The 22,169-nt window shown below is 41.8% G+C and overlaps 1 protein-coding gene across 1 annotated transcript in view; it reads right to left on the reverse strand.

The window, feature by feature from the left end:
• Positions 1-15,957, reverse strand: part of LOC113068551 (antigen WC1.1-like) — a 34,494-nt gene extending 18,537 nt beyond the window's left edge. Inside the window, exons 1-5 of the mRNA XM_026241300.1 lie at positions 15,869-15,957; positions 15,384-15,692; positions 828-1,130; positions 425-739; positions 250-324 (exon numbers count right to left, since the gene is read on the reverse strand). Of these exons, the coding sequence (XP_026097085.1) occupies positions 250-324; positions 425-739; positions 828-1,130; positions 15,384-15,692; positions 15,869-15,938 (1,072 nt within the window). The 5' untranslated portion in view covers positions 15,939-15,957. The remainder of the gene's footprint in view (positions 1-249; positions 325-424; positions 740-827; positions 1,131-15,383; positions 15,693-15,868) is intronic.
• Between the last annotated feature and the right edge of the window lie 6,212 nt (positions 15,958-22,169).

Consider the following 22,169-nt stretch of genomic DNA (forward strand, 5'->3'; position numbering starts at 1 on the left):
AGTAAAATAAATTGATCAAACCTGCACACACCAATCGAACATCATTATCATGTGAACAGTTGTATTTGTGTGGCAAAGAGGTTGGACAGAGGTGAATCTGAGACTCATTTCCTCTGCACTGAATCTCTTGTGTCCACATCTGAGTGTCTCCTTTGTCAAAAGCAGCTGCTCCCAGCACCTGTACAGGAGCCCCACAGTCCAGCTCTCTACACACAACCTCTGCATCCTGCTGGTCAAAGACAGCCTCACACACTGACATCCACGTCTGATTATGAAGTATCTCTAACCTCCCAGAGCAGCGAGAACCTCCAAATAGTCTGACGGCTGAAATAAAAAACATTATTAATTAACCTTTCAGAACAAAAAATGCAGTAATTTATTTTCTTTTCTTTATTCTTTTAAAAAAATGAAGTTTTGAGTTAACCTGAGCAGATGACTCCTGCACTCTTGCTCTGACACACACCTTGAAAACCCCATATGATAGATCCACACTTCTTCAGTGTGGACTCAGATCCAGCACACATTGCATTATTCATCCAGACTGGTCCTGATCCGAGTCCAGCCTGAGCATCACTCAGAACATCTACAGGTTCTCCACAGTCCAGCTCTCTACACACCACTGCAGCATCAGCCAAATCCCAGCCATCATCACACACTGTTCCCCACTGACCTCTGTGAAGAACCTCCACTGTCCCACTGCAGGGACTGGTTCCATTAACCAACCGCACATTTATTATTTCTGCACACAGTAAAGGGGAAAAAACTGGAAGAGATCTATCAAAAAAAAAAAAAAAAAAATCTTTCCTGTTGAAACTGTCAATACATACCTGCACACACCAGTCCAACATCATTGTCATGAGAACAATTGTGTTCATGTGATGGTGATGTTGGACAGAGGTGAATCTGAGACTCATTTCCTCTGCACTGAATCTCTTGTGTCCACATCTGAGCGTCTCCTTTGTCAAAAGCAGCTGCTCCCAGCACCTGTACAGGAGCCCCACAGTCCAGCTCTCTACACACAACCTCTGCATCCTGCTGGTCAAAGACAGTGTCACACACTGACATCCACGTCTTATCATGAAGTATCTCCAACCTCCCAGAGCAGCGAGAACCTCCAACCAGTCTGACTTCTGAAAGAACATAAATAATTTTTCTCAAAAGTAAACATTTTTACAGTATAGTATATTATATTTTATAATATAATTTTCATATTCATATTAATTTTAACAATTTTTATCAAACAATTAAAGTAATTTATTAACATAAATATATATTAGTGCAGGCTACATTTTTAGAGTTTTATAATTCATTATCTTGTCTCCACCAGTTCACATTTACAACTGTGTGTTTTCTGCTTAAAAATAAGGGTAGTTCCCTTTCAAGGGACTTCGAGCTGCATCCTCTAGGGGTCGCTATGGGGTCGCACCTTGTAGTGACCCGTGTCTGAAGCATACATTGAAAAAACACGAGTTGGCCGGCGACAGCCCCTAACGTCACTACCTGCGCAACTATGGATAGATAGGCGCTGGGAGAACACGTCATTCTCTTCTTTGTCTTCATAGACTGTTCTGTTTGAAGAGTGCATCTGAAAGAACTGGTAAGATCGATCTTTCTCTGTCTATCATGGTGACTACTAACAAGAGTTTAGACAGTGTGTGCATCCATGTCAGCGTCATTTTATTTGGTGAAGAGCATGTACACGATGTCTTTGTGGGGTCAATCTGCATGCATTGAGAGTGTTTTTTCAATGAAAACCTCCGCTCTCATTCATCTCTCTTTTCGAGGAAAGAAGGGCAGCCATCTGCTTCCCGTGGTTCAGGACCCGCCACTGTTGAGGCATGGAGGAGAATGAGTTTGTGGGGATCACAAGTGGATCTGGCTGAGGAATTTAGAGAGGGATTTTCTCTTATGTGCTCGTCGGCGGTAGACGAGAGGGAGCCTCGGGAGGATGATGTTATATCTTTAACACTTTCCAATATGAGGTTAGTGCTCTGCTGGGTTCTACCCAGGAAGAGCAGGAGATGTCAGAGGATAGCGAAGAAGCTGAGGCTGAGCCTTCTCAATACTCCTGCCCTGTGTATGTAGAGCTGTTGGAGGATATGGATTGTACTACAGCAAAGTTGGATTTGCCATGGAGGCGCGCTAACAAGGTGACTCCGCGAGGTCACCTCGACTAGTGTTATTTTTCTGACCATAGCCCTCCAGCTCAGGTGAGCCTTCCATTTCTGCCTGATCTCCATGCAGAAATCGAAGAGGCCTTTTTCTTCTTGCATCCATCGGTTTCATCGGTTATGCCAACATCGGGGTGATGTGCGAAAGCGGCTATGAGAGGATGCACCCTGTAGAAGAGCTTTCTTTCAGCAGCAGGTCAGGCTGTGGGTTCATTACACACAATGGTGGTGCTTCAAGCATATCAGGCTGATCTGCTAAAAGACCTGGATAAGGCGAGGGCCTTTCTCCTGATCTGGTAGTCGAGCTGCGCCGCACCACAGATCCCTCTCTCCGTTCTACCAAGCAGGCTGCCTCCGCCATGAGCAGGTCTGTGGCAGCCAAAAGTTCAGGGAGGCGAAGGAGCACTCTGGTGCCTTCAGATCCTTCATTCCACGAAGGTCCAGGTCTGAGCCCAAACAACATAGGGGTCCTGGTCCATCTCGATCTGAGGATCAGAGACGGGCACAGAAGGCTAGTGTCGTGACTCACGCTCCTCCCCCACCTGTGGGTAGGTGTAAGAGGAATCGTGGGTTACGGAGAGGTAGGCAAGACCTAGGGGATGTGATCCAGATGAGGCATTAGCTTTCTCATCCGAATAAGAGCGATACTTAAAGGGTTAGTTCACCCAAAAATTAAAAGTATGTCATTATGTCCGTTCTGTATATACTTATATATGTATCAAATTGCTGGTGGTTATGTGTGTACAGGTAGACATCCAACAACGCCCCTTTTACCACTGCACGTACCGCTGAGTTGCGCTTTAACCACAAGTTATCAAACAAGCGCATCAAAGCACATTTTTGCAAACAGAAGTCAGCCTTGCCTTGCTGCTGTGTTATATTTGATGGCTTCAGTCAGGAAAAATGAAAGAAAAACACTGTAGTTAAAATATTTCATATATTTTATATTTAATATTCACAAATGAAAGTTTGGTACTTGTGAAGTTATGTGCATTTCTTAGAACAAATTTAAGCAGGATAAATGTCAAGCCTGTTCCTGAGCCTGTGCTTATATTTTCTCTAAACTACATGGTATTAAACCATATTTTAAATTTGACATTTAAAAGGTGTGCAATATTATTTATATTATATGAATTATGTGTTATATTATTCAAAATAAATTGTGGTTTACTTTGCATCGGAGCATTAAAAGTGGTTGCCTATTTTAGGGGGTAAGCTACATGGATTAATATGCAAAATGTCAATATTTTCATATATTATGGATATATTTTAATTTATATTTTAAAGGTCCCCTTCTTCGTGATCCCATGTTTTAAACTTTAGTTAGTGTGTAATGTTGTTGTTAGAGTATAAATAATATCTGTAAAATTCTAAAGCTCAAAGTTCAATGCCAAGCGAGATATTTGATTAAACAGAATTCGCCTAAAAAACCCCACCTGTTTGGACTACAGCCCTCTAGTTCCTGCAGTAATGACGTCACTAAAACAGTTTTTTGACTAACCACCACCCACATGAATTCACAAACAGGGGGGCGTGGCCTTGTTGCGCTCCGACGGAGAAGAAGGAAGATTTGTTTGTTTTTGTCGCCATGTCGTTAAAACGCTGTTTTCTTTTATCTTCGAGTCCAATCATCTTTGTTTGGGCTTCCCAGGAACGCTGTACTTGGAGATTAATGGTTACAATTTATGTTTAACTCGATTCCGGAAAATTATAATCCACATGTAAAACTATGTGCAGCTCATTTTGCTGAGGACAGCTTGCTGAGGACAACTTTCTCAATCTCAATCAGTTTAATGCCGGATTCGCACAAAGATTGTTCTTGAAAGATGGAGCAGTTCCCTCTTTGTCTGGAGAAGGCGTTGTTTATGGACCATAACTGGTAAGTGTATTTTATTATTTAAGTTGGTGCGTTTAACAGTTTCTGTAACTTATTACACAAAGGGCAACGCCGTTTAGCTTTGTTAACTAGATGTTAGGGCTGTGCAAAAAAACGAATGCGATTTTCATGCGCATCTCGTCAGTAAAAACGCTCCTGTGACTATAAATACATCTCCAGCACGAGCGTTCTAGCCCAATCACGTTACCAGGAGGTCAGCCTGCTCTAAGCTGGTGTCGAATCACAACACAGGTACCGCTGGCCCAATCAGAACTCGTTACGTATTTCTGAAGGAGAGGCTTCATAGAACAAGGAAGTCATCAGCCCGTTTTTGTGACAGTGAGAACAGCGGTATACAGATAGGTGAATTGTGTGAAAAATACTGTTTTTTTTTTTATACAAGCGAAACATGAACACATGTTATATTGCACACTGTAAACACAATCAAAGCTTCAAAAAATGCGTAAAATGGGACCTTTAAAATTCCTTTAATAAAACATGCATTTTTGTTATTCATCACCTGTCCTTTATTTTGACAGATAACTTAAGATAAAAAGACATTTAAACTTTTTTATGACATCACACTTAAGTGTCAAATCATCTGAATGCAGTGTTAGTATATTTCATCATAAACAGAATGAGGCATCAGTTCGCTGATGGGGATCGTGTCAAGTTTAGTGAACATCACTGGGTTCTGTTGTCTTTTGTCGGATTGTGCCAATAGTGTCCGGTGTAGACCTGGCATGCGTTTTTTTAATTGGTTATGTTACAGCCCTGTTTGTTTTTTAATGTTGTTATTAAAAATCTGTACTGACTGCATGGTCATAGCATCGTATTATTTACTGCCATGCGACCTACAAAAGTAAAGCTTGGCGAGTCGAGCAATGAGCATTGCTGCATTGCAACATCAGACTGGGATCTACTTAGATTATTATCTTGACTAGCAACTCCAAATATTGCTGTCGATATGTCTGGAGCAATAAATGTACAAAATATTTTAGAAAAGGTCTAAAAAATTTGGCCCCAGTATTCTAGCAATTTCGGACATGACCAAAATATATGAAAAAAAGTAGCAGGAGCTTGTTTACATCAGTCACAGTTAGAGTCTACATCGCTTTTAAATTTAGCCAATCTGTCCTTGGACCAATGGAGACAATGTACAATTTTAAACTGGACAATCGTGTGCCTGAAGCTTATAGAGTTTTTGTTTTAAAGATTCTAAGGCAATCAGATTGTGTAGATTAAGTAGTCCATACACTTATGGACTGTTTTTCTCCACACCTGTATTCGAGAATAGAATCAATGAGAGATGGAGCGGGACAATGAGGGAAACAGTTTGAATTTGATGACACAAAGCTTCTAAGTTGTAGATACTGTGGCGAGGTGAAGAAGGACATGACGAGTAAATACAGGTGAGTTCCCTGAAGGGTGAATTTTATTAATAAATAGTGTGGCAGAAGGCGGTGAGATGAGGTGGTCCGGTGCGGGGTGCTATAAACCGGGCCCTTCCCAGACGATCCAACAACTCATCGACGCGGGGCATGGGGTAGCAGTCGAACTCGGAGACTTCGTTGAGGCTGCGGAAGTCATTACAGAATCGGAAACATGACAATGGGGCTGGACCATGGACTGTGGGATGGTTCAATTACCCCTAACCTCAGCATCTCCTGTACTTCCTCTTCGATGGCGTGTCTCCGAGCCTCCAGGAAACAGTAGGGCCGCTGCCGGACGATGGTTCCGGGTAGCATGCGGACGTCGTGTTCCAAGACGTGGGTCCGCCCAGGCTGGGGGGAAAACACATCTGGAAACTGACTGACCAGGTGCTCCAGCTCGGTCTTCTGGCGGCGTAGAGTTGAGGGTCCATGTCCACAACTACGGGAGTCGCTTTGGTGTAGGCCGAGAGCTGAGGCCCGGTTCCGACCCAGCGCTTCAGGAGGTTAATGTGATTAACCATCTTCCGGGCTGCTGCACTCGGTATGTAACGGGGCGGACCTTTTCGGTGACGGTGTACGGCCCCTGCCAGGTGGCCAAGAACTTGCAGGCGGCCATAGGGACCAGAACCAGGACATGGTCTCCTCGCTGGAACTCTCGTGGTTGGGCCGCCCGATTATAGTGTCGCTGCTGGGCCTGTTGCGCCTTGACGAGGTGCTCCCAGACGATGGGCATCACTCGGTCGATCCGCTCCCACATCTCCTGCACGTGTTCCACGGTGGTACGGTGTAGAGCCGGTTGTTGTTCCCAGGCCTCTCGGGCAACGTCGAGCAGACCACGGGGCTGGCGGCCGAAGAGCAACTCAAACGGTGTGAAGCTGGTGGAGGCCTGAGGGACCTCCCGAACACCGAAGAGGCCGTATGGCAGCATCTTGTCCCAGTCGGCCGTCACTCGGCGCAGCATCTGTTTCAGGGTCTGGTTGAACCGCTCGACGAGCCTGTTGGTCTGGGGGTGGTACACCGTGGTACGGAGCTGCTGGACCTTCAGGAGTTTGCAGAGGTCCGCCATCATCCAGGACATGAACGGGGTGCCCTGGTCAGTCAGTATCTGGGATGGGATGCCGACCAGACTACACAACAGGAAGAGCTCCTGGGCGATGGCTTTGGTATTGGCCTTTCGGAGGGGGATGGCCTCAGCGTAGCGGGTGGCATAATCCACAATGACCAGGATGTGTTCGTGCCCCCGGGCGGACTTGGGCATGGGCCCCACTAATCCTCGGCAGGATCCATCCCGATCCACTCGAAGGGCACCTCAATGATGCAAGCTGCCAGCCAAGGTCGTTGCGGAGAGCGGGGTGCTTCGGTGGGCATAGGCTCATCTCGAGGGCCGGGAATCGCCGGCCTGCTCACCGGTCGCTGGGTGCCCTCTGGCGTGTGCCGCTCCTGGACCACCCTTCGGGGAAACGGCGGTACTCTCTCCCCAGCCTCCACCAGCTTGATGGCCTCCACCAGCTCGTCCACGTTCGCTGGGTTCCGCATGCCGGCTGCCTGACGTAGCGGGCGGGGAAGGGCCCGTAGGAGGCGATCCACAATGACACGCTTCGCTACCTGGTGTGCGTTGGGACCCCCGGCCAGTAACCAGTGCTGCGCGAGACAGGAGAGATTGGCCGCCTGAGCTCGGGCCGGCTGTCGTGGATCGAAGGCCCACTCATTGAAGAGCTGAGTGGCGCTGATCGGTGAGAGCCCCATCCGGCCCAGGATTTCCTTTTTCAACTCCTCTTAAGACTCATTGAGCTCTGGGGGAAGCTTGAAATAAGCCCGTTGGGCCTCTCCCGTCAGCAGCGGGGCGATGATCCGGGCCCACTCCGCCTTGAGCCACGCCTCCCGGGTGGCCACAGTCTCAAACATCTGGAGGTATGTGGTGACGTCATCGTGGGATATCATCCTCGGCAGCAGCTGCGTGGCCTGGACATGGGGGTCAGGCAGCAGAGTACTTGCTCCGGCAGCCATATGGAGCACGGCAAGCTCCCGTTCGGTTTCCCCTTGCCGGGAGGCCATGTGCTCTATAATTTGTTGCTGGCAGATGCTCACCTTGGTGAGGTGCTTCAAGAGTTTTTCCATTGCCGGGGGAGGAGCGCCACCTGGGGAAACCAGAGAAGACACGTGAGCCAACAGGGCGTGAATGAATAGAAATAGAAAAATCTTACGTGAGGGCAGAACACAACGAGTCCTAAACCTGCTCAGCAAGTTTGAAACCCTCATAAGACACTGTCCATATGAAAGAGCAAGAGATTCACACCTTTATCTCCACCCCCACAAGATATACAGAACTACCCCCAGACCCCAGCCCCCTCCAGCTAAACTGAATTTGGTCAGTTTTTTTTGGCTGTGGGGAATGTTGTGTTTTCAAGTTGAAACATGCTTGCACTCACAGCAGCCTTTCATGTGAGTGCAATGAATCCATAGCATGCATATGATCCTTTGTGTGGGCTTCTTTTAATTTTTGATGAGTAGACTGTAGCCTAAGATAATCCTACATTTTGAAATTAACTCACTGTAAAAAAAATGTAAATGTTTTTTAAAGATGTTGCAATGTTATATTGTTATATATTATAACTATGTTATATACATGTTATATATTATAACTATTGTTGTTTTACTTCCTCCTTTTATCTGATTTTACAATTACATTAATTTCACAATCCATCCCTTTGCACCACCTGACGGTAGTTTCGCGAATGCTTTTAACACGTGACTGAATTACAGTTAACGCTGTGGCGGTATGCACGGTGGTAATTCCCATTTAGGTTGTCCACCTACTGTACTAATCCTCTGTGCATTTCTTTGCAGTGCTCAATTACAGCGTTTACTAAACACTCATCTGCATTATGTCAAGCCAGTATGGTAGCCCAGATTCCAGCTTCATGTTTCTGGTATCAAGCGGCCAGATCACAGGTTTCTGCAGGAGCCTTCTTGATCATCAGGCCCGGCACAGCACTGCAAGGATTTTCATGGATGTCCGGCCAGCTTCCTGGTCACTTGGTTGTTGCTGACACATCAAGCAAGAAGTGGAGGTGGCAGTTACGGAAATCTTCTTGTATATGCTGCCTCAGGTGATGCTGTCCTCACCAGAGTTTTGTAAATTTAAGCTTGCCTCTCCCGTGTGATTCGGCACCTCTACGATGCTTAGGAATCTTTAAGTACACACACTAAGCTCTGTGTACTTTCTGAAAACCATATGGTGGGGAGTGTGCACGTTGAACACTTTGCACACTTTCTAAAATCCACTTAAGTGGTAAGTGTGCATGCAAGTCTCTGCGCACTTTCTGAAATCCTGTATGGTAAGGGTTACGCACTCAGCTCCGTTCCCTTTCTTGAGATGGTTGGACCTTGGTTCCTTGGGCTCTCACGATCCTCTGACATGAGATTGAGTTCTCTGTTTTTTCCCCAGAGCGCTCCAGCATTATTTCCACAGATCGAGTTGATGACTCTCAAACACAACACGAGAGCCCCCTCCTTAGAGCAGCATTTAAAATCCATGTTATGGTTAGTGTGCACATGAAGTCTTTGCACACTTTCTGAAATCCACACTGTGGTAAGTTTGCACGCTATCGCTCTGCATTCTTTCTAAAATCCTATATGGTGAGGGCCTTGCGTGGTTGCTTCATGCCCTTTCTTGAGTTGGTAAAAGCCCCGTTCAAGACTTAATATAAAATGCTAGTTTCTTTGCCGTATCACTTTAAAGGAAGCTTTCTTGATTACAAGCCTTCAGCTCTACCCTGGATTGAGCCCCTAACAAGTAAGTTGGGTATGTAGCCTAGGCCTTTTGAAGTAAGGGGTAATGTCACAGACATGGAAATGGTAAAGTTGGTACTTTGTGTTCACCATGATTCTGGCCTCCACTCCCCTCAGCATGGGGCCTGGGTACACTGTTCCCCATAGCAACCCCTAGAGGACGCAGTTCAAAGTTCCCTTGAAAGGGAACATCTCAGGTTGTGAATGTAACCAATAATTCCCTGAGTAGGGAATGAGACAGCATAACATTAGGGAAGTGAGGCGAAAAACAACAACATCCAGACTATGCTCCTTTTGGGAGCACAGTATGGGAACAGGAAAAACAACTCAGCACAAAAGCACATAATCAATACACCATGAACACAAGACTGGGGATGGAAATTGGGTGCCGGGGGGGAGGGGGGGTCGAGGTAATCCAGCGCAGGCAAACAGCCATATGGTCCTGCAGCTATTAAACCACTGGTCACAGACCGCCTGCCAGACTGGCGGAACAAAGCGGCGAAGACGAGGGATGGGGGTGGGGTGGTGAATGCATATCTGTATATGTGTAAGAGTTTGTTTATTTGTAGGCCTGGAGAGTTGCGATTCTCTCTAGATGCATTGTACAGCGTCACAGCAATTTGCCATGGAGACAGCCTTGGTCAGGTCCTAGACAGAGTCAACAATCAACAGGTGTCTTTGAAGGGGGACGAGGAAAGCGGGAAAGGCTGCAGTGCTCCCAGGGAGAAATTTGTTGTTCAAAGCTAGCCAAGGCCAGAACTGTTAAAGCCGAAAGAAGACAAGATACCAGTTGTTTGGTCTAGTAGCTGCATTCCATTTCACGGTCACTATGATTGTTCATTGTCCATTTTGGTCTCCAAATTCTCCAATTTCCTTTCCAAAGCCGTGAGCTTCTTCGTGATGCTATCCATATTGCGGTTAAAAGTCTCAGTCTCAATGCTGACTGCTCTGCCCACTGCTTCAATCATGACGGGCAGCATTGCGAGGCTTTGGACAGCTGTTCCCGTCTTCTTAATTTTTCGATAACCCAGGGCAAAGCCTAATCCAATCAGCAGAAGACCTGTTATCATGGTTCTGAATAGGTAGATGTCTTCAATGTCCTCCAGGGAAAGAGCCGCCAGACACACGACCTGCCAATTCGGCCGCGCGTCCATCGTGTAGCCACAACGTTCTGGCAGGGCAGTCAGGTTCCCCCGAACCCAAGCTCCTGGTCGAGAAGATGGTGTCAATTGCATTGAGAGACCAATTAATTAAATCCATATTTCAGTTTAGGAGAGCAGTGCAGAAAGAGTCTCACACAGTAGACAAGACAAGAGAACAGGCGAAGCAGGAAAGTCAGGGAGGAGAGTAGAGCAATGCGACCGCCTCCTTTGAGAGCTGAAGAAAAAGCACCAGAAGAAGCAGCAGCTCTCAAAGCAGCCACAATACAGTGGCAGAACTATGATGTCACTTTGTAGTCAAAAACCCGGAAGTGAGTTAGCTCCAAAGGTTTCTTGAATGGGAGTTTGATTAAATACCTTAAAATAAGATCCGTGGTTCACACAAGCTAAAGATACTTTCACGTTTTATTCTACGACATAAAACATACCAGTTACACACCATTTGAGATTTTTTAAACCATTAAGTATCTTAAAAAAGACGATTGCTAAAAAGTTGCTAAATGGGACTACATGCACTGTCGGAGATATTAAATGCCATCACGCCAAACAGTTTATCAATACACAGTATTTTCTAATTGTAGTATAAAATATACTACAGGGTTGCCAACTTTTAAGTTCAGCTTGGAGTGGGATTTTTTTTCTTTGAACAAAAAAATATAACATTTACTTAACTGTAAACAGAGTTAAGCTGTATGATCACATTATAAGTTAGCATTAGCTGAGGGTTAAATAAAAGAAAACTGTTACCTCTCCATCACTCTTCAGAATAAAATGATACTGTAAATGTCATCAACATAATAATCAGTGCATAATATGCTGTAATGTTTACCAAAGATTGCTGCAAATACCTGTATAGTGAAGCTGTGGTCTATTCAACCCATTCAAATGTTGTTAACACTGGTTTTGTCGGAAAGATCCATGAACCACGTAACCGAGATCAAAACTTGTCGCAACTCTGTTTTTCAATGGCTCTGGCATTAACTGAAGAACTACATTTTATGATTTACCCCACATTAAATGTGCCAAAACTTTATTTATTGTTTAAATTTCATGTTAAAACTTACAAGATTTGAAAGCTGAGATTGTTTCATATGGCAAGCAGGGTTGCCAATTTAGCATAAGATTTACATGGTATTTAAAACCCTTTCTCTATTTTTGCCATAAATATTATACTAATTGTAATATAAATAAAACAAATTAAAAATAGTTTACGTCATTAATGGACCATAATTATTTCACAAATACAATTTATTACTGTGACGAGTGGGGCGGGGCCGAGAGCCGTGGAAATGGAGCGAGGCCGGTGGAGTGATTGGAAATGAACGACAGCTGCGACACTCACCGGTCTCGAGTCCCACGGAGGAGATTGGAATGATACAAAAAAGGAGCGATGACAGTGAAGGACGAGAGAGGACCAGGCCTGTGTTTTTTTGTGTTTTGCTTTTGTTTGTGCGCAACAGTCATTCGCAATTATGAAGTTTGTATGCATTACACTGGTGCCGAAACCCAGGAGGAAGGAGTGACGCGCTGCCGAAGATCCCTCGCCGCTGTGGTGAACCCGCAGTGCCATCGAGCAGGTGTAGCAGTCACCCAGCTGGTGGAGGGCCGAGTTGCAGTGCCTCTGGGAACCAGATTTTTTATTTATTTTTTCTCTCCCCCCTCTCTCGTCTCTGTCGCTCCTCATCCTTCCATCTCCTTTTCTCTCGCCTTGGCTGTCCTACCCCCACGTTCCCGCAGGTCACCGTGAGTGGTCCCCCCCCGAAGGGTAGTATAGTAGAGCACAGTCTCGTGGGTACCCCCGGCCTGTGAGGGGCGATGGGGGTATGTGATGAGTGGGGCGGGGCCGAGAGCCGTGGGAATGGAGCGAGGCCAGTCGAGTGATTGGAAATGAATGACACCTGCGACACTCACTGGTCTCGAATCCCACGGAGGAGATTGGAAGTATACAAAAGAGGAGCAACGACAGTAAAGGACGAGAGAGGACCAGGCCTGGGTTTTATTTTTTATAATATTTACATGGGCAGTGTGTGAGCGTGAGACAGATCCTGGAAGCATGTGTCTCACGGCAAATGCATGAGAATTGGCAACCCTGTAATTGTAATGCAACACAAGTCTGCAGAGGGAAGATGCTCGTTTTATCGCTTTCCTACTGATAAGGAGACTCTGGGTTCATACCATAAGGTAAACTCATACAGTTGAATTATTGCATGTAAACACACATTTACTGGCTTAAGTCACACTGAAAGTGAAACTTTAATGAGTGCTTAAAGCCCCATTAAAGATAAATGTTCATGACCAAATGAAAGCTGTTAGAATGATTTTCTAGAAGCAAGGATAAAATAACATTTTGTGTACTCACCATAAATTACTTTATTCCAAAAATAAGTTTGATCTTACCATATCCAAAAACTTGCTCACTCTGCTGTTATTTAATCCATCAATTAGATTATGCACTAGAATTTTATCGAAGCATGTTGAGACATTTTTAATCAAAATATTCATATATTTCAAGGATTTATTGACTTTTAATGCGACTTATTTCGAAGTGTACAGAAAAACGTGCTTTCATATGTCATTTATATCCGTTATGTTTATTTCATTTATTCATTATACTATTTGATACTAACTTAATGTCTCAGCTTTAGTTTGGCTCTAGTCTTGTATTTATTTTAGTTTATATGAAAAGGTTAAAGTAGTGTGGATAACAATCTATATAAATACAGTACTAAATCCCTTTCACTGAACATGTTCAAAATAATTTTGAAAAAGTTGTCGGCAGCATGTTGTTGACATTGAAAGCGAGCGACCATGGTGCTGTAGCCCAGTGGTTCTCAACTAAATTCCTAGAAGCCCCCCAACACTGCAGGTTTTCCATGTCTCCTTAATCAAACAAACCTGATTCAGATCATCAGCTCATTAGTAGAGACTCCAAGACCTGAAATGGGTGTGTCAGACATGCAGAGAGAAGCAAAATGTACAGTGTTGGGGGGGCTCCAGGAACATGGTTGGCAACCACTGCTGTAGCCTATAGTTCGTCAATAGCCTAAAAAAAACTTAGCTTTTAAGTTCATGGCGCTTTTATGTAGGCTTCAAAATGATGTTGTAGCAAAATAAGAACAATAAGAAAAATAAAAAAGATTTAACTTTGTAATCCAATTACAGAAAATCCTGAGATTGCTAGAAATGCAGCATTTACAATGAATTACAATGAAAATAAGTGCTGATGGCCACTTATACAGATGGTGATAACACAAGTCAAGTCAAGTGAGGAAAAAAGGGAGGTGTCCGAAACTGGACAGCCACTGTGTGAGACCATGCCCAGTATTGGAAAAGCTGGGGGAGGTTGTGTATCATGTACATTTGCCTCCTCGGGGGGCGCAAAGTGGTACTGCATCGAGATAGGCTGGCTCCTTAACGGGGCGCTGCAACACCACAGGGCAGCACAGTACTTCTGTCACAAAACGCTGGGACTCCAAGAGGGTCAGAGGGGTTATCAGCTCAGCTGATATGGCTAGTACCGGCCAGCAGGTGACATCGCTGTTGAATACCCCTCAGGGTGATCGTTTACAGGGCTCAGAGGAATCATTACCGGAAAGCCAAGCACGCACACTCCCCAGGGGGCATCCAAGGAGAAAGAGGAGACCCCCAGTTAGATTTAGAGACTTTGTCCTCGGGGTCGAGGAATTCAGTAAGAGGGCCGTAGTGTAGTATGTCCAAAATGTTGTTGTGTTGTAGATAACAATGTGCCTAATATTAATTTTGCACTTTATTCATTTTTGTGCTCCGCCCCTGTGTGTGTCTAGGGGGAAACCTCGCAGGTTCAAATGTGGTTCTCTTGTAAGTCAGGGTGTGTACGGCATGGGTTGTGGCCGACAACAGCCCAAATAAACACCTCTTGTACATTAAAATGCCACGTCCTTGTCTGAGAATGCTACAACATTATTTTGTGAAGATTATCTTGATGGAAAAAACGTGTAAGCTTCATGAACTGGTTGAACACAGAGCTTTTTTTTTTTTTTGTTACAATCCAAATGGAAAATCCTATTGGCATTTTGTCGAGGGAACCAGTATGATTCTAACAGCTGATCAGCCTAAAAAGTGAAATTATAGTTCCCCCACTCTATAACCTCTATAACAAACAAGGAACTCGTGAACAACTATCACTAAACAAAAAAACATGGCTGTGGATCACAGTATTAAGAATCAAGTGGAAGTAAACTTTTGAACGGGGCCATTTTTATTAATTCAACTATTATTTTCTCTTGTGCACAATATGTATATTTTATGTGAAATATCTTATTCAGGTCATTACTAAATAAACAATAATATGATTTTTTTTTTATGATTCCTTTTATTTTGGTAAAATAATTAACATTTTGCAGATTCTAAAAGGAATGTAAACTTTTGACCTCAGCTGTAGTTATATTAAACATTACACATGTGAACATATATTTTGACAAACTGATAAAGAAAGCAAACCTACTGTAGGCTTACTAAACTATCCAAAAAAGGGTATGCACATTTAACTAGAAGTGTTTAAATTTTAAGTTTGCTTTATAACAATGTAACTATTTCTCAAAGCAAGACAGAAGCTACATCTCAACCAGCACATACCTTGAATATGTGCGTAACTGTTAATTATGCACAAATGTGCCATAAATGTGTTTAAACAGGAATAGGATATTAATGTATAAAAGATTAAATTATGAAATGCAAAAAAGAAAATGAATGTATTAATTTGTGTACACCATACACATTTTAAATTTGCGACAGAATTTTGCCTTCTGGGTACTGGATTTTTTTTTTTACCATATGTTTCTTAACTTTATGCACATTGTGCATATCAGTATACAATTTTGTAAACTAAGGCATAGAGTTCTTTGCCTGTTCATACTTTAGATACAATATGAACAGCAAAATTTGGGTGTAGCCACAAGTGTGCAAGTGTTACCTGAGCAGATGACTCCAGCATCTTTAGCATGATTACGTTTGTCCCATCCTGATGATAAACAGTCCTTCAGTGTGGATTCTGAACCAACACATCTGAGAAAACCCATCCAGAATGTTCCTGATCCTGGTCCAAAGTGCGCATTACTCAGAGCATCTACAGGTTCTCCACAGTCCAGCTCTCGACACACCACTGCAGCATCAGCCAAATCCCAGGCACGATCACACACTCTTCCCCACTGACCTCTGTGAAGAACCTCCACTCTACCAGCACAGCGACTGTGACCACCAACCAGCCTCACACTCACACGGTCTAATATTTTAATGAGAGAATAAATAATATTGTTATGTGAAATTCTACATAGTAATCCATCTTCCTGAAGCATATAAAAAATAAAAATAAAAATCCCACAATATTCTGACCAATTCCAGAAAGTAACATTTCTTCACCCCTCTCTCTCTGTTGTTGTTTTTAATTTGTGTACTTACCAGCTGTGATGAGTATTACAACTGGAGACAGTAAAATGAACATCAGGCATCTTCCCATCATCCTCAGCATGATTAACTCAACACCCAGAACAAGCTTCTCCGCTCTGATGATACAGAAGTACAGGCATCCTCTTAATGAGAGAAAGAGGCCCAACACCCTCCAATCACACTCGCTATTACCTTATTAGACACAACAGAGGAAATCATCAAACAACTTCAGTGACAAATCAGAGGACGCTTTTCTGACATTCACCATATATACCAAAACAGTCAATACTGTTGAACTCCTCCTCCACACACATCAAGACCTCAGTGAGGGGGGCACACACAAACACACACGATTTACAGGAGACAGGAAACTCTCCAGTTTATTTACAGCATCAAAGCCAAACACCTGCAGAGATGACATAAAACCACTGAAAACAAACTGAAAAGGACCCAAATTAGTGTATACATATACAATTTCATAAACTCAACTCTGTAAAATTATAAAATGGCATTATTTTGAGTAAATAAAGGCTTACCTTTCTATAAGGCTTAATAGACTATGAGGGAAATTTTGTGAAACCTCAACATCTGTCAAAATTATTCCTTGAACTAATGTAAAATGTATCTAATTCCATAATTATTATTATTATTTTTTAGATGGCCCACAAAAATCATAATTACCATTCAATGGTGATCATGTTCTTCACCTTGTGACCAGCAGAAGGAGTCAGGGTGCATCTGTACATTTCTGCTAAATCACCTTGTATTGTACATTGATACTTCCAGAATAGTGTAGCCACAAACTAAAATTGTACATTTGAACAAAGCAATAATAAATTAATTTCTGTGTATTTGAGTGTATCAGTGGTATCTTACACATTAAATAAAGATGAATGAGAAAATGTATTATGAAATCACATAGCCTAAATAAAATTTCGAATAAACCCTCCACTAAACATTACATAGAAAAAACTAAACCTGTTTGGTTTACAAGTCAATCAAACTGTCTTTCTATATGTTAGTGGTTCTTGTCCAGAATATTTTATAACATGACTTTTGCATGTTTAGTCAAAGTTCAGTCTACATGAGACTAGATGTAATCTTAAAGCTACTGAGAAAAAGTCCAAATACAATGACAGTTACTGTACATGATTTTTCTTGTAGCAGTGTAGTATAGTAGTAATGGACTACAATTGTAATACACGTTTAGAAGGATAATAATTTTATAAAAACACCTGCTAATATCATTGATTTGTTCTTTTAGAGTGGCATCATCAGTTCTCAGATGTGTCATCTACACCTAAAATACACCTATAATATTGTTTCTGTTCAATATAATTACAAACACACAAATAATTTAAGATTGTTTCAAAATGAAACATTTTACAAATGCATCATGTGTTTAAAAATGCCAAAATACAACTAGGTAATAATACAAGATTGAATTAAAAGACAAATTTGTGCCAGCAACAGTCAGCTAGCAACAATTGCTAAACATATCTCTTAAAAAAATAGGTTATTCATATTTCAAATTTAAAACACTTTAAATGAGAGCAGGAGGGTGGAAATAACAAGAAAAAAATAAATAAATTAACACAATGTAATGAGTAAAGAAAATCTAAATATCAGGAAGTCCATCATCATATATTATTGTTTTCTAAATAAATACAAAAAAATAATATATCAATAACTTTATATTTGACAATCTCTGGATCTCTCCTACCTCTCCTCATCACTCTGTTCTGCTGAATCAGTATAAGCAGTGGCACTAAGAGCAGTAAGAGCACAACTCCCAGAACAATCACAAGCACTGGGGGGACGGAGAGAGTTTGTGGAGGAACAGTGCTTTAAGTGGGCCGGTACGCACCGGTACTCAGTACCGCCACTTTCAAATATAGCTCTTGAGCGTACTGCCACCTGTCCGTGTGCCCAGAACGTGCTTTTAGCGTACCGGTACGCTCATTTGGAAATCTGTTTTAATAGAGGTTTTAATCTTTTGCCTGCACTGCCGCTTTTCAAAGCGCCCTTCACAATGCAAGCTTCCTAATTCGTCCCACCGAGAGCAGAGACTATATTACCCATACACCTTTGAGTTTTACAAGTGAATAGCACATGCGTCGAAGTCCCTAAATCTAAACTGTTGTCCCAAATCCCAAATCTCGCCGTATTTGTCCCGAAAATTATACTAAAGCAAAATGTGGAGTAGTTATTGTCTGATAAACATCAAAAATTGTCTGCGGAGGTTGAGTCGTCCTGCAGCCCCCGCCGGCTGCTCATTGGCTGCAGCATCTTTTTTCTAAGTTCTAAAAAAATACTGTAGGCGGCAAGGCACAAACTGCCCCTTGGGGCGTGTGGGCTTCCGCCTAAAAGTTTTTGGAATTGGATCTTGTTCGCAACTTCACAATGGTGTGTAGGTTGTCATTACCCTCCACCTGGTTTATTCACCTGAATATGATTGTCAAGTCATTGAGTAAACTGCTAAGATTCATTCTGTGTTCAGCCATTTATCTTGTCTTGCTGACCAATTGGTGGACGAACAATGTCTGTTGGGAGTGCTCCATCTTCTGGTGGTTAGTATGGAGTGAGTTTTGGTTCTTTATTACATGCGAGAAAATAAAAGATCTGAGAGAAAAAAAAAAGTTTGAGAGAAAAAGTTATCACACTGATAGCAAAAAAACATTTCATGAGAGAAAAAAGAATATTCGAGAGAAAAGGTTTTCATGCCAATAGCAAAAAAAAAAAAAAATATTTGAGACAAAAAAAGTTTTGAGAGAAAGTATTTTCTCATAGAACATAAAAAAATATACATTTGAAATTTTTTACATTATTTCTGAGAAAAAAAATCTCTCTCAAAATACTTTGAAAAAAACTCTCAAATATATATTTTTGCTATCAGTGTGAAAATATTTTGTCTAAAAAAAAGTGTTTCTCTCGAAACGCTTTTCTTTGCTCTTGATGCAATTTCTTGCTCTCGTGTCAGGATTTTGCTTTCACTGTGAGAATTGTGTCATGGGCGGGGCCACGTTCCTATTGGCCAGTCGGGTGAGCATCGTCTTGTCTTTGGAGTCGAACTGAATCATTACACCATTGTTCGGTTCACCTGCATAGAGGCCGCCTCTGCCTTATGGCTAGTTAAGTTGAGCATGGACATATGACACTCCAATGTTTGGGTAAGATGATGACACACAGCTGGCTGAGCAAGTTCAGTATCACTGAAGATTAAACATTAAAAATAGCACTCATATTCATGAATGAATGTCTATTATATTATTTGCTTGCTAATCGCTAGTAAAGCTAACCAGCCATCATGCTAGGTAAACTTGCAAACTCACCTGGTTTATACTATGTTTAAATCAAATGCCAAATTAATGTTTTGATTTAGATAGTTTCACGCCTTATTTAGTGAGTAGTGAGCAGTGATTGATATACCGTTTGAAAGTGTCCCACCTAGTTTTGTTTAAAATGGTCTTTGTATGGTTGTTGCACTACATGTTTAGCTACACTGCATGTATAGCTCACAAACTCAGCTACACGGGGCTTATTCTAAATATTTTTTTACCATCTAGCCGAGGTCTAGAGCTGACAAGGTAAATTGCAGGTCTAGAACTAACTCTTACATTAGCAACCCACAAATATGTTTGTGCCTGTACTGTCATGGTAATTATTTTTTCTTTTAAATCTTTCAAACGGTTTATAAATCACTGTCTAACGTTAGCTAGTTGTAGGGTTGCCACCTTCCATGCATACTAACGTTAGTTGAAAGTTGTACGGGAGGTTGTATGAACAAGCAGTTACTCTTCAGGTGCTTTGAGGCTAGCAAGTGCAAAGGTAGAAACTATAGCTCACTACTCGCTAAATAAGGCGTGAAACTATCTAAATCAAAACATTAATTTGGCATTTGATTTAAACATAGTATAAACCAGGTGAGTTTGCAAGTTTACCTAGCATGATGGCTGGTTAGCTTTACTAGCGATTAGCAAGCAAATAATATAATACACATTTATTCATGAATATGAGTGCTATTTTTTAATGTTTAATCTTCAGTGATACTGAACTTGTTCAGCCAGCTGTGTGTCATCATCTTACCCAAACATTGGAGTGTCATATGTCCATGCTCAACTTAACTAGCCATAAGGGCAGAGGCGGCCTCTATGCAGGTGAACCGAACAATGGTGTAATGATTCAGTTCGACTCCCAAGACAAGACGATGCTCACCCGACTGGCCAATAAGAACGTGGCCCCCGCCCATGACACAATTCTCACAGTGAAAGCAAAATCCTGACACGAGAGCAAGAAATTGCATCAAGAGCAAAGAAAAGTGTTCGAGAAAAACACTTTTTTTTTTTTGAGAAAATATTTCACACTGATAGCAAAAATATATATTTGAGTTTTTTTTCAAAGTATTTTGAGAGAGATTTTTTTCTCATAAATAATTTAAAAAATTTCAAATGTATATTTTTTTATGTTCTATGAGAAAATACTTTCTCTCAAAACTTTTTTTAGTCTCAAATATTATTATTTTTTGCTATTGGCATGAAAACTTTTTCTCTCAAATATTATTTTTTCCCTCATGAAATGTTTTTTTGCTATCAGTGTGAACTTTTTCTCTCAAACTTTGTTTTTTCTCTCAGATCTTTTATTTTCTCGCATGCAATAAAGACACATTTCTAACTCCATAGGGTTGGGATGATCCTTTCCTATATGGAGCAACATTTAAGATGGGTCCGTGTATCATCCGATCATTCAATTATTCCATTTAATCTGGCAAACCAAAAACGAAAAAACGAATCAATATTTTGTTTTTCTGTTTTTCTGTATGAACCAAATATGAAAAACTGACGTTTGTTTCATAGCTTTCAGCTCGAAACGGGAAATATAATAAACAAGGAAACCAAAACGAAATAATGGATCAAATTTACGTTGTCTCAATTTTTCTTTATTTGTTTTTCCATTTCCCACGGTGCCAACAATTCTGTTTTGTGCATGCGCCTACTTGGCATGCGCAGTGAATAATCTCCAACCGCGTGGAAGCAGTGTCACTCAGTTCTACATTATGGATCCATCGTTTGTGCTTTTCAGCGCCGCCAAAAGAGTGACGCTGAGAGAGGAGGACATGACGATGGAAAAGATTTCTAAAATATTTCAGGTATGGCAATCGAACGTTGCTTATTAGTCTCACACTATCTCCCAAAGATACGTAACATTAGCTAGCTAACTAAAGTAAACGAATGCTAGTTTGCTAGCATTATGTGTGACATTGGGTGAACTGTTCATAGACATCCATATAAGGCCTTTATTATATGATATCGATGGAACTGTTAAGTAACTGTGACAGTTAACTTAGTTGGCAGCCATAGGTTAGTTAGTGGTGATGTTGAATTATTGTGTTGTACAGAGAGGCGTTTCTATTATTTTTCCAACCCATAATCATGTCAATTGGGATAGGCTCAATGACATATAAAGTGGGGTGGGGGATCGCCGTCTCCGTCTAAACGAAAGGCACATCTGATAAAATTCCGTTTTCACCCGTGAGCGTTCTCGTGTAAACACTAAACAGGGCCTAAGTTATGTTAGGTGTTTCTGTATCACCTGTAACTTTCTGTATTCTGTAACTAAACCGCTAGTCAGAGCCTGACTCCACCCACTGGCATTGAAAAATGCTCGTCTCTGTAGGCAAATGCGTGGTTAGCTGGTACCCTCTCACGTCACATGGCACCACAACTTCCAATAGGAAAATACAACTGCAGTAGCCACCGTTCAATCTGAAGAGGGCAGCACTCAGGACGTTTTTACACCATAACATTGTAGAATTTAAAACACTTTATACCCCAAATGTCAAAAAAATTACTTGAATTAATGAACATCATTAATAAAGCCCCAGTCTTAAAGATCATTAACTAAAAAAAGTTGTTTTAGGGTTTAGTTAGCCTTTGAGGCAATACAGTTCAATAGCACCACAGGCTCCATCCTCTAAAACGATCATACAGTTGATAGAATGCCTCTTTAAAACAGTTTCAACAAAAATGTATAACTTTATGACTTTATAACTTTTGCATTATAATAACTGTACATGCTTTTTTTTTTTTTTTTTTTGCAGGACTGTTGTGTTGGATTACATTAATTTTAGCTTACGTTAGGTGAATCGAATAAACTGGCAACCGATAGTAGTACTGGATTTATGCACCTAACAATAGTGGATAAGGTTATTGAATTCCATCACCAGGATTTTGCCTAAATCTTACTTCTTTTTAGGTAACCAGCCAGAGCCTGTACCTCACTGACGATACCAATGTGGCAGTTTTCCCTGAGCAGA

Source organism: Carassius auratus, chromosome 4 (genome assembly GCF_003368295.1).
Source record: "Carassius auratus strain Wakin chromosome 4, ASM336829v1, whole genome shotgun sequence".
In the NCBI taxonomy this organism is placed as follows: Eukaryota; Metazoa; Chordata; class Actinopteri; order Cypriniformes; family Cyprinidae; genus Carassius; species Carassius auratus.